General features: G+C 53.8%; 1 protein-coding gene across 1 annotated transcript; it reads right to left on the bottom strand.

Annotated features, from left to right (window-relative positions):
• Positions 1-2,333: 2,333 nt before the first annotated feature.
• LOC119110104 (protein gooseberry-neuro-like) lies at positions 2,334-13,101 on the bottom strand. The gene is made up of 3 exons (XM_037233843.1): positions 12,988-13,101; positions 5,348-5,661; positions 2,334-2,588 (listed from the first exon to the last, which is right to left on the bottom strand). Exons 1-3 carry the CDS (start codon positions 13,052-13,054, stop codon positions 2,334-2,336), a joined length of 636 nt encoding a protein of 211 aa, XP_037089738.1. The 5' UTR covers positions 13,055-13,101.
• Positions 13,102-13,370: the final 269 nt, after the last annotated feature.

Here is a 13,370-nt window from a genome sequence, read left to right as displayed (position 1 = left end):
CTGACACGACACGAAGGATTCTAGACAGTTTAGAAACCAGGCACTGGAGCCACCAGTAGTCACTGGCTAGCCTGTGGCCGGTCACTGGACAGTCTGAGGTCGGTTACTGACCAGTCTGAGGCTGGTCATTGACCAGTCTGTAGCCGGTCACCGGCCAGTCTGTGGCCGGTTACTGGCTAGTCTGCGGCCGGTCACCGGACAGTCTGTGGCCGGTGACTGGCCAATCTGTGGCCGGTCACTGGCCAGGCGCGGCGAGCCATCTCTGGCCGGCAGGAACAGCCCAGCACTAGACTGCGGCGGCTGCCCAACGCTGGCCACTCACAGTCATGACTCACCGGTGAGTCACTGGGGAATGACCAGATTGGCTAGTCACGGTAGTTCAACGCTTCCCAGTCACGGTGACTGAACCCCGGTCAAACACGGTTATGCGCCTAGGCTTACAGCTGGCCAAGCAGTGTTTCATCACCAACAAGTCAAAGATGCACGCCGTATTGACTGCAGCCACCCAAGCAGTCAGGAAGGGAAGCGGGCACCGGAACTTTTGCCACATTAATGACCCCTTTTTCTGCAGCGGGGACAAAATTGTATTCCCTAAAAGCTGAGCTGTTCAGTCCAGCCAGCGCAATCACAGCGGTCAGATTGCCTTCTGCGCTAATGTGGCCTTGGGCCAAAACACCGTCACACCATGTTCTGAATAGCACTCAACAGTGTCCGTCAGCAGTGCACGCCTTGCCATACAGAGAACGCTGGAGTCAAACTGACAAAAATAACGCAAGAGTAAGAGCAAACGGCTCACCCGAACAGGTGCATGCCATATGAATGAAGAGGGGATAACAAAACTTCTGACGCATTTGTATAGGTCAAGAACATTTTTTTGACAGACTCAATCCCTTTATAGGAAGATTTCAGAGCTTGCCCATTGGACTTGGCGGTGGAAACATCGTCCTCTCGGGCGGCGGGAGGCGGTGGCCGTGAGTTGCCACTGAGGTGATCCCGCTATCCGCGCAAGCAGGGAAGGCACGCGACATGGACGGCCGTGTCGTGGCCTTGAATGATACTATACACTTCCGTTAGTGCCAGTTGGCCAGCTCGCTCGATAATTATCTAGATTCTTGCGATGAATAAGGCACTTTGGTCTCCCGGCGATGTACGCACTTAAGCAATCTGTGTTTAGACAAAATATGCGCTCCAAGGCATCCCCGAAGATTAGCCAAACCGGCATACTTATAAGAGAAAATGATTGTCCTTCTTCGGCCCACTGTGATAAGCATATAATAATACCATCTCAGTAAAATCTTTGTGATTTCCTATGCGGTAGTTTCAAGAACCTAATTTGAATTATAAAACAAGATGCCCGCGTTTAAGTCAGAAAATGTGTAGCGTTATGCGTACCAGCCCAACATCCGATGTTCCTCCGCGCGTAGCCGAGCCTCAGCACTGCACGTCTGCGAGCGCTGGGTGGCGTTTTGGCAGCGGCCTCGGCGCCCTTTCACTGCCCGCTCTCCAATGGTCGGAATTCGCGGCGGGAGGCTGCCGGGAATGTGAAAAATCAGCTGCCGGTCCGTTCAGAAGTCAGCCGCCACCCAGGCACCTAATTAGATTACACCTCGCCGGGCCGGGCCGGGCACGACGCGGCGTTTTTGCCGCGCGGCGCCGTCCCGGCCGCGCGGCGCGCGCCACCGCCGCCGCCCCGACTGGTAATTAATATCCGGTGTGCGCGCGCGCGCGCGGCGCGCCGCATAGCCCGGTCAGCGGGGAGCGCTCATTACAAACGGGCGGTGCACATGACCGGACTGGGGATGGGCGGTTGCGGCGGCGGCGGCGGCGGCGGCGGCGGCGGCGGCGGCCGGGTCGGCGGGGTCACTACGGGCGCCGGGCACGGCCGCGGCGCGCGCCGCTGCAGCCGGCTGCCGACGCCGCACCAGTGGTTTATCACCCGGTGTCTTGTCTTGTTAGCCGCGCGGCCTAATGCGGGCGGCAGGCGCGCGATGTGTTACCGGCCCCGACATCGGCTCCCGTCGGCAGGCTGGCCCGGCTGCTCAGTGGGGGCCGGCTGCTGGAGCCGGCTGCGCCGGCCGCATGTGGCCGCCAGAGCTGGCTGCTCTCAAAGCGCGAGCAGCTCGGGTCAAACGCGCGCTGCGTCAGTTATCGGGCGAACATGATTACGCTACGGTTAATGCATGTTGCGATAAATTGGCGGTAACAGGTACAGAGTCATCCAAGAAAGCCCGTAATGGGTACAGGTGAAAGAACTCGACACGGCTAATGTTAACATTTTGTAAGCACTCAAGCTGCGTCTGTGATACTTTTGACAACACTGATAAAAAGCTCCTTCATTCCCACACGTGTGGCGTCCAGAAAGGAAGCGCACGTGTGGCATCACCTGTGACCTCGTGCGACCTCGCGCTGGGAGGCGTCTGCTCACCTGCCGACTCGCCGAGGATGCCGTCGATGCTGTGGTCCTTCCTGAGCTCGTCGCCCGCCGGGCCACCGCGCAGGATGCGTGAGATGGAGCTGACAGAGGGCGCCGAGTTACGGTCGCACAGGCCCTCCTGAAACAGCGCCGGCTCTTCGTCACAGAGACCCTCCTGAAACAGCGGCGCGTCCCCCGTCACAACGGCCAGCGCGTCCTTCCGTCACAACGGCCAGCGAGGTCTCCGTGACGTCCCAGACGTCAGAGCCTCCTTGCCCCCCCCCCCCCCCTAAACCAGCCTCCACCTCCCGACGCACCGTGACCGGCACGCTTCTAAAACAGCACAGCAACGTCGAAAGTCTCAAAGACTGTCGATGAACAGTGCGGACCGTTATAAAGACCGTCCTGAAGCAGCCTCTCGAAGACTGCCTTGAAACAACGTTACTAAGGGCGTGGTTTAGCAAATGGGTGCGGGTGATGAACAGTGAAAATTAACACCTTCTTGAAAATATCCAACCAAACGAGTTTTTTCCATGGATTTGGTCCACCGTTTGCAAAGTTGGGGAGCTAGAGCCCAAGTTGGAGAGTAGGAGTTCACATTGGGGAGGCGGGGAATTGGAGCCCCCGCAACTGAATAGGAAGCTACACCCCTGAGCTGTGCTCTCACAAAGGTAATGGCAGCGGCACAAATCTCACAAAGGCGACCTGTGAACAGCAAGCCTCTCTCAGACCGTGCTAAAACTATGGTCACAGTGATGCCCTTTTGAAAAACGCATAGCTTCCTAGCAGCCAGACACATTTTCCACGTGGGAGAACAGCGTATCTAACTGCGACTCACTACCCACTACTATAAGTGTATCTAACTACTCACAGCGATGCCTGAATTAAAATCCCAGGGCCCAGTTACTACAGGCCCTCATAAACAGTAGAATAACGTCGCTGACTTCCCTCGTTTAGCATAGGACAGCTCCTACGCCATCCATGCAGGACATGAAGACATCAGCACTCCACTCCACACCGCGTTCCAGACGATACCAACGTCATGGGAGGCGTAACAAAGCAGATGAGGCGATCGAAACACTCAGTGTGCGCATCTAAGTGATTGCAGAGTGAGTGCATTGCTTCTATCATTTCTTCAGACTTAGGGGAGCAGAGAGCTTCTATCAAATCCCTTCCATTGTGCCAGTATCGGCTTAACCGGCTCAGCCGTTTTACATGCAAACGAGCATATCGTGCGTTGTTGTTTGTGCTCATTTCCTGAGTTTCCTATTTGTAGATATGCATAATTCTTATTTTGTCTTTCCAACCAATTAGTCTGTTGAAGGGAGTGCTCCACACTTATATCAGTTTTTGAGCTGAAATAGCCATCTTGAAGATCTTTCGGTGCAGGTTCACAGCCCAGCCCTCCTTAAGCCGTAAGTCCCCATGGTTTCTGAGCTACACGCCCGCGAAAATGGGAAGAGCATTTCAAGGTAACCTTGGCATTCACGTCATATAACGTTCTTCGAATCCTGTCATTTCATAAGCCGTGCGGCGATCAAGGCCGAGAAGTTGTCTAATGGTCGAGTCGTTCATATCTGGGGTTCGTGAGCATGATTTCCAGATATAACGACCGTCAATTAGCTCTCAATCAATATTGTGCAAGGTACAATAACGCAGCCAAACAGTGGCGTATCGAGGAGCATGTTCACTAAACAGAGAAATTGTGTCGTCAAGAGCAGTCTTTCCTAAATAAAAGTAAACCAAAAGTTATGATTAATATTGTTTCATCATATCTGAGCTTACCTCAACATTTTCAACTGCGAAATATTCCTTTTAAGTGCATGGGGATTGCGCGTGATATGGCTGGAGAGTGACGTGCTTGTGTGGACATTCGCCTGCGAGCAGAGTCTACGCGGTATTTCCCCAGCATTCAGATCAGGGGCTCGCAATGCGTATACGCACCCGAATATGAGCCCCTTAAACAATGTCGGGAATGTTGTTGGGAATGTCGAAGAAGTTGAAATTGGTGAATGTTATAAGGCCACGTCTCAAAAACATAGGAATAAAGAGATCGGAATCTGATACGAAATGAGGGTACGGGTAACGAGTCTGGTCTGTCCAGTCCGGTTTCGCCAGGGCTAACACCCGAAAAACCTCAATACACGACCCACCTGCATTCGCCGGAGCTATGGGGGGGGGGGGGGGGGGCATCTGTGCTGTTCCTACACTCAGGAATGCCTGATACCCGTGAGATACGCTACTGGAGAAAAGTTCGGCGAACATTAGAAGAGTTTTAATGCGTTCTTCCTTGCGCGCCAAGTTTGCGTGACGTTAGATTGCGCAAGGTTGGGTGCTTGTTTCTTTACCGCACTCTGTCGGAGCCAGGTGATGTTACGCTGGTGGCAAACTCCTTTGAAAGTGAAAGGCGAACCCATGGCCATAAGTGGTGAGCATCATCCGTAGGCGTCGTAACATATCAGCGAGTGGTATTGGTCACAACAGCTACATGGAGAGAAAACGGGTCATGGTAGTAAATACTCAACCTTCAGATAACGCTGCGTCTGACATCAGCCGCTAACGAGGAGCTTCAACTAACGAGTGTTTTCGCTCTCGTTCTGAGTTGTGTTGGATTCTGACACCTTCCACGACTGCATAGACGACAGTTGATATTGTCAGTTACAGGCGATGTGTTTGCGTCAAGAACGGCGTGCTTTCACCAGTGCGGGTGTTGACGAGTCTATGTGTGCAGTGAGGCCTAATTATGATCACTTCAAAAATGGAGGCGCTGGACGCAAGCCCTTCACTTTCACCCATCAGTACCCATACTTGGCAGAGCGTGACGAGCATGAAGCTAATAACATAGATTGGCTAACGCAACCAAAAACGTCCGTTCAGAGACCCCAGCAGGATCAACACGCCCGGTTATGACCCCGCCGGCACCCGGGGACTAACCTTGATCAATCGGTCTCGGATCTCCCAGCTGAAGACGCCCGGGTTCTCCTTCTTGTACTCCTCGATCTTGGTCTCGATCTCGGGCGTGGCGACGCGCGGCTTGCTGCCGCCGATGACGCCCGGCCGGATGCTGCCCGTCTCCTGGTACCGGTTCAGGATCTTGGAGACGCAGCCGTGCGAGACGCGCAGCTGCCGCGATATCATGCACGGTCGCACCCCCGCCGACGCCATCTCCACGATCTTCAGACGGATGTGGTTGGGCAGCGGCCGGCCGTTGATGAACACGCCGCCCAGCTGGTTGACCCGGCCCTGACCTGGACGGAGAGAAGCGGAGAGCCTCAGGGCACAAAGGCGCACGAACGCGCATACGCAGTGGCGAGAAGCTGGACAGCTGACGGTGGGATGGAACGGACGCCGGCTGGTTCAAGAGCACTGAGCAGTTGGCTTCAAGACGTTGGCTTCAGCCGGCAGAGCTCAGGCCTGCCTCTTCATCTGCTTGGACCGCGGGGCATTCTAGCAGACGAGGAATGTGGTGCGCTATGAATCCCTGACCCGAACTCAGGAGAATCTTTCTTGTCTCAAGCAAGTAGTCCTAGGATGCCCGGAATATGTCAAATCAAGGTTACTTTCAGTGACTCCCGTCAACATTTGGACTGTATTACACTGCAGCTACCAGTGGAATCTGTAAATATATAATTAAAGCGTTGAAATTATAGCAAAAACTGTGCCCGCGGTTAAATGAATAAAAAATCAGAAGGATGCCACGTTTATAATTTGAGCGAACACCGGAAGACTGTTTAGAGAATTTCGCACTTGCGAAATATCGGAGCATTGCGGGAATCGTTTGGTGTGTGGCCTTCAGCATTTCTCCAGCTACCAAACACGTTCAGACGCGGAACTACACCACGACAGTCTTTTCTGTAGCTCGCGATGCTCATTGAATAAGTGATATGCTCGTATGTATATAAAACCAATAGCTTGTAACTTCGTAAACCAAAACACCGTTTGCAATGATCCATTCCTTCCAACACCCCTCAGGATACAGCAACGACTGGACATCAATTCTCTAAAAAATTATTGTGCATGTAAAGAGCACTGGCACGAGGGACAAAACTCCATTTCAAGAATGTTTGGTTCTTCCACTTTCACATGAGATCAATTTTAACCACACGGATCCGACGAAAACTGTATCGGAGTAAAAACTGACCCGTAAGAGTTAAGACAACTGAACTAATTATGAGAGTAGCCGACGACCAGGTTTCCCCAAAAATGGATAGTATTTCTGACCGTTTTGGTGTTTTAGTGACTTTTTGGTCGTTTGGCCGTTTGGTCATTTTGGCCCCACGTGGTCCATTCGATCAGAATCAGGCCAGCTGGCCCACTGGGTCGGTGGACTTTCATGGTGAGGCCCATTCCCGGCATAAGCGTTTCCTGCGCTTCAGAGTCGGAGTCAGAGTCATTTAGAGTCGTGGACGCTGACCGACGGCTGTCCGCTAAGCTCGGCTGACTCGGCGGCTGTGACGTACGAAGCCTACTCTATCAGGGCCAGATCACTACTCTATGATTGCCAGACGTGCACCTAGAGTCAGAACCTGTTAGGAACGGTAGCAGACATGCAGGTACGTCTCCTTCATACCACTGAAACCTGACAACCTGGGACGAATGTTTTTGTCGGGTCGAATTGGGTGGTAGTACAATGTCGATCGACGGGCTGGATGCTTAGCGAGGCCTCTGATCACGACGTCACTCGAGCAAACAGTTTACGCGAGTATGTGTACAAAGCAACTTCCTTCTTGCAGCTTAAGACACTTCCATGCGATGGCGCAAAGAAGGGGAGCTGGTTATTGGTCATTGTAATATTGATCAAAGACGGTGCCATGCCAGTGTGAAGGACTTGTCGCGGTTTACAAAATGTCGATAAATGACCACTAAATTATAGGATTTTTATTCTATTTTTTGTTTGTAATCGTTAGTCACCCATGGAGAGCACCAAGTGAAGAGAAAAGGAGATCAGAAAAAGCAAAGAAGATGACTCAAAAAGCAGCACGCGAGGGCAAAAAAGGAAAGCGGTGACTTGTTTACCCGCAAAATGTCTAAAAATCCCATCTAAACCGAAAAATTCGCGGTTGGGGGTACGTTGCTAGAACGATCACACTGCAAATCCTAAAGCACTGCATGGGTAAAAACTATTTTTGCACCGCCTGTTGGCGAAAGTACATACCGCGATACCTCCAGGGGTGTGCATTTGCCAAGAATTTAAAACAACGCCGGGGGAGCGGCGATATCGATCACACCGTGACGCGTCACCGGGGCCTGACACCGAGACGCGTCACCGGGGCCTGACACCGTGACGCGTCACCGGGGCCTGACACCGAGACGCGTCACAGGGGCCTGACACCGAGACGCGTCACCGGGGCCTGACACCGAGACGCGTCACCGGGGCCTGACACCGTGACGCGCCACCGGGGCCTGACACCGTGACGCGTCACCGGGGCCTGACACCGTGACGCGTCACGCCTCAGTCACACGCTGACAAAATGGCTTTCTAGAACGCTCGTACGTCGGGAAGCGATTTTCGTGCGACCACGAGTTATGAAACTTTCTTAGTCGTTACGAAGCATAGGCATGCCGATGTGTGCTTTCCCAGAGCGTTTTTTTCCTGAAAGCTTAAACATTAGCTCCATGGAGGTGCCTAACAAATGGCTTGGAAATAGGCCGCATAAGATTGTCTAGCATGACTCCTGTAATCAGCCGAAAGTTTAGAAAAATATTACATGCACTCCATACAATAAAACGTGATGCGTGCATCGAAATAAACAAACATGCACCGACTTGAAAAAACCTGTGTTTGACATTGAGAAGCAGCGTGTTGGTAACACGGCCACAACAGACGTGCGCTGCGAACGGTGGGCTCCGCCTGGCTGAGAGCCAGAGCACTGGCTTTCTCCCCACGGACCATGGTGTCTAAAGCTCGTGAGAGGTCGGGCCGGCGATAAAAACCCCGGTCATTATACCCACGCCCTCTCATCTCAAGGCATCGCGTTTGAAGGCTGGTAAAATGCATGACAAAACGCGGGTTAAATGGTGTACACTAATTCGATTGTCTTTGAACAGATGGGAGGCGCGCCAAATCAGACGCTGAGCAAGCCAATGTGTACGGACCGCGCCCAAAGAAAGTTCGACATGGATTTTCTTCCATCTTTGCGTTCATTTTTGTTCAAGCGTAACACCGACTGGTCTCAAAATTGACTGAGGCCCGGATGGAGAGTCGGGCAGTCGTTGCTCCCTGACCCGCAACCCCACCCTATTCAACTTAACACGAAAGTGCAGCTCTCTTTCTCTCCGCGAATGTCCCGATGTCGTCATCGAGACGTAAACGTATTTTGTTAAAGGAATGCCTTTGTGCTGTGGAATCCAATAAGGGTCTGAAACTGGCAAATGCTTATAAAGGTGGGTGCGAGGAGGAGATGAAGAGCGTTGCGCATGTTATTGCCGCGGGCTCATCAGGAGTGGTTTGTGTGATTGCTATGGATCCTAAAATTAAAATTCGTGTTGCAAGCACTGCTAATTTGTCTCTGGCTCCATTGTGGCCGCTGACAGATGGGACACGTCGGCAATGAACGTGTGTGCTGGAGTGCAGCTTACGCAAAATAAGTTGGAGGGCTGAGCGTTGAGTGATGCCTAAATCTATCACCAAAATACGTTAATTCTCCCGGATTTGGCCCACTTTCCTCCGAAACTAAAGAGGCTGGACCCCCCCCCCCCCCCCAACTGAATGGGAAAATACATCCTGGCATGTGTGTCACATGTGTTGACAATGGTTCCGATCGATATGATTATGCCAGGTCGACGCGTCCTGTGCCCCTAACATTGGACAATGGGATGCGTTTTCGTCACCGAATGCTTTCATCCCCAAGTCACGGGCGCTCCCGGAGCCTGCGCCGATTGCCTGCCTGGAGCCTGGAGATGCGCCGACTGCCTGCTTGGGGCCGCGGATGCGCCGATTGCCTGCCTGTAAACTGAAGATGCGCCGATTGCCTGCATGGAGCCTGGAGATGCGCCGACTGCCTGCATGGAGCCTAAGATGCGCCGATTGCCTGTTTGAAGCCCGGAGATGCACCGATTGTCTGCTTGGAGCCTGGAGATGCGCCGATTGTCTGCCTGGAGCCCGGAGGTGCGGCGATTGTCTGCCTGGAGCCTGGAGATTGCTAGCAAACGCCGGTTGCCTGCCTAGAGCCTGCTAGCATGCGCCAATTCACGACACCGCCGTCCCAATGTCGCTGAATCACCACTGTTTAAAAAGTCACGCCTAAAAAAGAGGGTTATGGGTTGTTGTCGCCGCCCACCAACGCAATGTCTTGAAAGGATGCCGTGAGTTACTGGTCTGCTCTTGTGATCCCCAGGCTGGCCTGGCGCCTGCACGCACGACCCCTTCAGGTGGGCGCCTCTGTGTGCAGATTGTTCCGTATGAGCACGTGTGCAAAAAGCTGGCGTCGGGGGTTCGGTTCATGTCGCCCAGCTGCCCGAGTAAGCGTCAATTAACGCAGACCAGCCGCGGCCAAAATTCATGGCCGGGAAGTAAGGAACACGGGCGGGCCATTATCATTCCCGCGTCTTTTATGCAGGCTTGATGCTGTAATCCATGGTTGTGCCACGGGCAGGGTGGGGCGGAACGTCTTCCACATGTTCCCACACAACAGACAGTTGACATTGCTGCGGTTCAGGTTACATCATTACATCCAGAAGATTTCTTCCCAAGCCGAAGATCGCTGGAAGTCTTTAAGAAATGGCCTTTCCTGTTACCCTTTATTCATACGGAAGACCGTCAGTTATCAGTTTGGCTCGTGTCTCTCTGAGACTCGGCTCAGAGGCAGCTTCTTCACTTTGACCTGTGGCAAAATTGGCACTAGCTGTGTATCATTCCGCGTCAAGCGAATGCTCTGGTATGTAACATTTAACGCGTCCGTTCATGTTTGGAATGCCCATATGCTACCGTTACCACCAAGCAACACACGGAATATCCTCACAAGAAGTGTTAAGAAACTGAGGGGAGCTTTCAGTCATCGGGATTTCTGTCATTTTTTTTCATATATCCGCGGGGCTGTACTACAATTGGCACTAAATTACTCTGTCGTATTGCCCACTGCAATGTGACGACCCTAGTTGGAAAAGCTTGCTACATCCTTTTAATAGAACGGCTCAAGGCCTTTCTGTGTTCTCAGGCGTAGCACTTTTTGTGCGACGGATTCATATTTAAAGACGAAGGCAGGATTCGATATGCAATAGAACCAAATACCCGTCAAAATAATCACCATTCTAAAAGGTAGACGCATGTTACCAGTAGCAAATACGTTGCCGCGCGCATCAAAGTTAAAGGCATTCTACCATTGCCAGTTGCCCATGCAGTTATAATAAGGCACGTCAGATGCCAGCAGCTAAAACCAGCAAACCGCTCCTACGGCAGATGCACAAGCCCGCACGTGCGCCACACATGATACACCACCGCGCTCGTCGATCAGCGCGCTGAACTGCGAGAACGGTCAGCGGATGACCCACACGCGCTTTTAAGCGCATCAAATCTGTGTTAAATTTGATGCGCGTTGACCTAATGATCAGGTAGCTAGTGGGGTAATTACCGAAATTATTACGTACGGCCCACCCTGGATTTGTCTTCAAGGCTGCACGGGCCATCGGTAACGCCTCGTCACGAGGCGGGGGCGCTGTGACGCGTCACGCCCCGCTCGGGCCGCGGCCGGCCGGCCAGGTGGGCCCGTCGCGTGTCACACACTATCAGAGCATCAGCCAGAGAGGAGCACGCATGAAATCGGATTTAATCGTCCAGGCCTGGACCGCGCTATCATGGAAGTCCGTGCCATGGCCTTGATAAATGGGTGACAGTCGGGATTATAGGCCTTTGCAGAAACGAGAACGTGTGCCATGAATGGACGGAATTGAATAGTCACTCTGCAGGGCTAAATATCAGCACATGTGTGAGAGTATGCATGAGATATATGTATGTATGATGTGTATGTATGATGTATGCATGATGTGTATGTATATGTATGTATGATGTATGTATGAGATGTGCCGTGAACTGATTTTTCCTAGCTTTGTCACATGGCTAACATGCAGACTCAAGCTCGGTGCAGGCGGGCGTGAAGCCCTTCAGGGCCTGCGTCTGCTCACCAACGACTACCTTATCTGAGCCCCGCCTGGTCTGGGTCACCTCAGAGAGCGGCTCTGAGCGGTGTCAGAGCGAGCACGACAGCGCGTGTCGTGCTCCCGCTCTCCCGGGATGCCCGACTGCCGGGATCGGCGGCAGCAAGGCCATTTGTCTCCGCCTTTCTCGAGAGGCCCAGTTTTTCTGTGAGGATGTCGTGGTCGTCATTTCCGGTTCCCCAGGCCGCCAAAAAGCCAACTGCATCAAAGATGGTCTGCTCCCTACATGCATGGAGTTAACATTGCAGTGGTATGGAGAGGGGCCCTCCCCCAGACTTTTTAGCTTTAACATGGGCCTGCGGCCTCGTGCTTGACCAAAATTATGCTCTACGTCATTGCGGATAGGATTGCTTTATGATGTAAAACCCTTAACAATAACTCATTTTAGGGCAGTGAATATGATATCCCATTTTGCGCGACGCGCGATGGATTTTTCTGACGATTTCCAGGAATTTCCGCCGCATGCTCCGGGTGCCGTGCTCCGGGCCACCGGCGGGTGCCGTGCTCCGGGCCACCGGCGGGTGCCGTGCTCCCCTCTCTGGACCTCCCTGCCGGAGGACGCGGCCGGTCCGTCGCCCGGGTACGCCGCCGGCGCGTCCGGACCGTCCCGACTGCTGGCGCCGCCCGACCGGCGGCCGGCCCGAGCCGCGGCCGGCCCGCGCGGCAGCCCGGGCGGAGCGGCCGGCCGGCGCCGCACCGGGCCCGCTCCGTACTGATCCCGGGCCCGCCCGCAGGACACGGACACCAGACGAAAATCCGAAATGAATCACTCCCAGGCAAGGTGTCAATAACAGAAAGGATTAGTGAAAAGCAGCCGAGAAGGGAAATTTCTTTCGACAGTCAAAATTATATCGGAGAAGGCAAATGCATTGAGCCGAGCAGTGCAGTGAGAACGGCTGTGCGAGTTGGTTGGTGGGAGTCGCCCTGCTTTTGGGTTAAATGCATCGCCAGTGCCGGGTGGTGCATTGCTGTCATCGATCGCACACCGCAAGCTTCTGGGCTTTCCACCGCGTAGTTCAATGTGGGCTGAGCAGTCCGTAAAGGCACCCACTGGCGTGTTTTCTATTATTCCCTTTCACTCCACTATACTGCTCAACGAATAGTATTGCCGAGTTCGTTTGACATTACAGGATTGGTTCATGTTCTGCCAGGACAAAATGCAAGGAGCACGTCGCGTGTTTGGTCCGCGGAGAACACGTGCGGCTACGGCGTGAAGCTCATCGAAAGGACGCACTCGCACGCAAATCCTGCAGTCAGACTTTTGGATGCGAAGCACCTCGAGTATCAGCCACCTCAATACTGCTCAAACAGTACACGACATTTCCGCTGCTGTCCTCCAGCACCAGCGCGCCACGTCGGTAGCACGTGCTGCTGCTGCGCTGCTGCTGGCAGTCGGCAGCCGCCGGCCGCGGCGGGCTCACCTTGGAACGGGTATCCGGAGAAGATGGGCCTCATGTTGGAGATGGCCAGCGAGGTGGACACGGCCATGGCGTCGGCGGCCGGCCACTCCAGCTCGGCGCGCTGCAGCGTGGCTGGCGGACCGGCGCCTGGCCCCACGGCTGCCGCCAGCTCCTGTCGCCTCGCGCGCCGCGTCCTGTGCGGTCCCTTTGGTGGCCGCCGCCGCCCGCTGATTGGCCGGCCGGGCGCGAAGGGGGCGGGGCCACCACGGACCTAATGACGGTGGAAAATGACAGGAAAATAAAAGGTATGAATGATTTTCATACGATTCGGAATGTTTTAAATTCCAGTGAGCTCGATTCAGGGGAGGATGCTGAGGGACGCGCCATCTTGCCGGCCGGACTTC

This window comes from Pollicipes pollicipes, unplaced genomic scaffold (assembly GCF_011947565.3).
Source record: "Pollicipes pollicipes isolate AB1234 unplaced genomic scaffold, Ppol_2.1 Scaffold_7231;HRSCAF=8579_pilon_pilon_pilon, whole genome shotgun sequence".
Lineage (NCBI taxonomy): Eukaryota > Metazoa > Arthropoda > Thecostraca > Pollicipedomorpha > Pollicipedidae > Pollicipes > Pollicipes pollicipes.
The sequence above is the reverse complement of the archived record's forward strand: the minus strand, read 5'-3'. Positions and strand labels throughout refer to the sequence as shown.

Bases quoted from the DNA above. Each gene is read 5' to 3' on its own strand.
- LOC119110104 (XM_037233843.1), bottom strand. From the start codon at position 13,054: ATGGCCGTGTCCACCTCGCTGGCCATCTCCAACATGAGGCCCATCTTC. The intron at 5,662-12,987 runs GTGAGCCCGCCG...CTCTCCGTCCAG, and splicing joins CTCCGGATACCCGTTCCAAG to GTCAGGGCCGGGTCAACCAG. The intron at 2,589-5,347 runs GTTAGTCCCCGG...CCGCTGTTTCAG, and splicing joins TCCGAGACCGATTGATCAAG to GAGGGTCTCTGTGACGAAGA.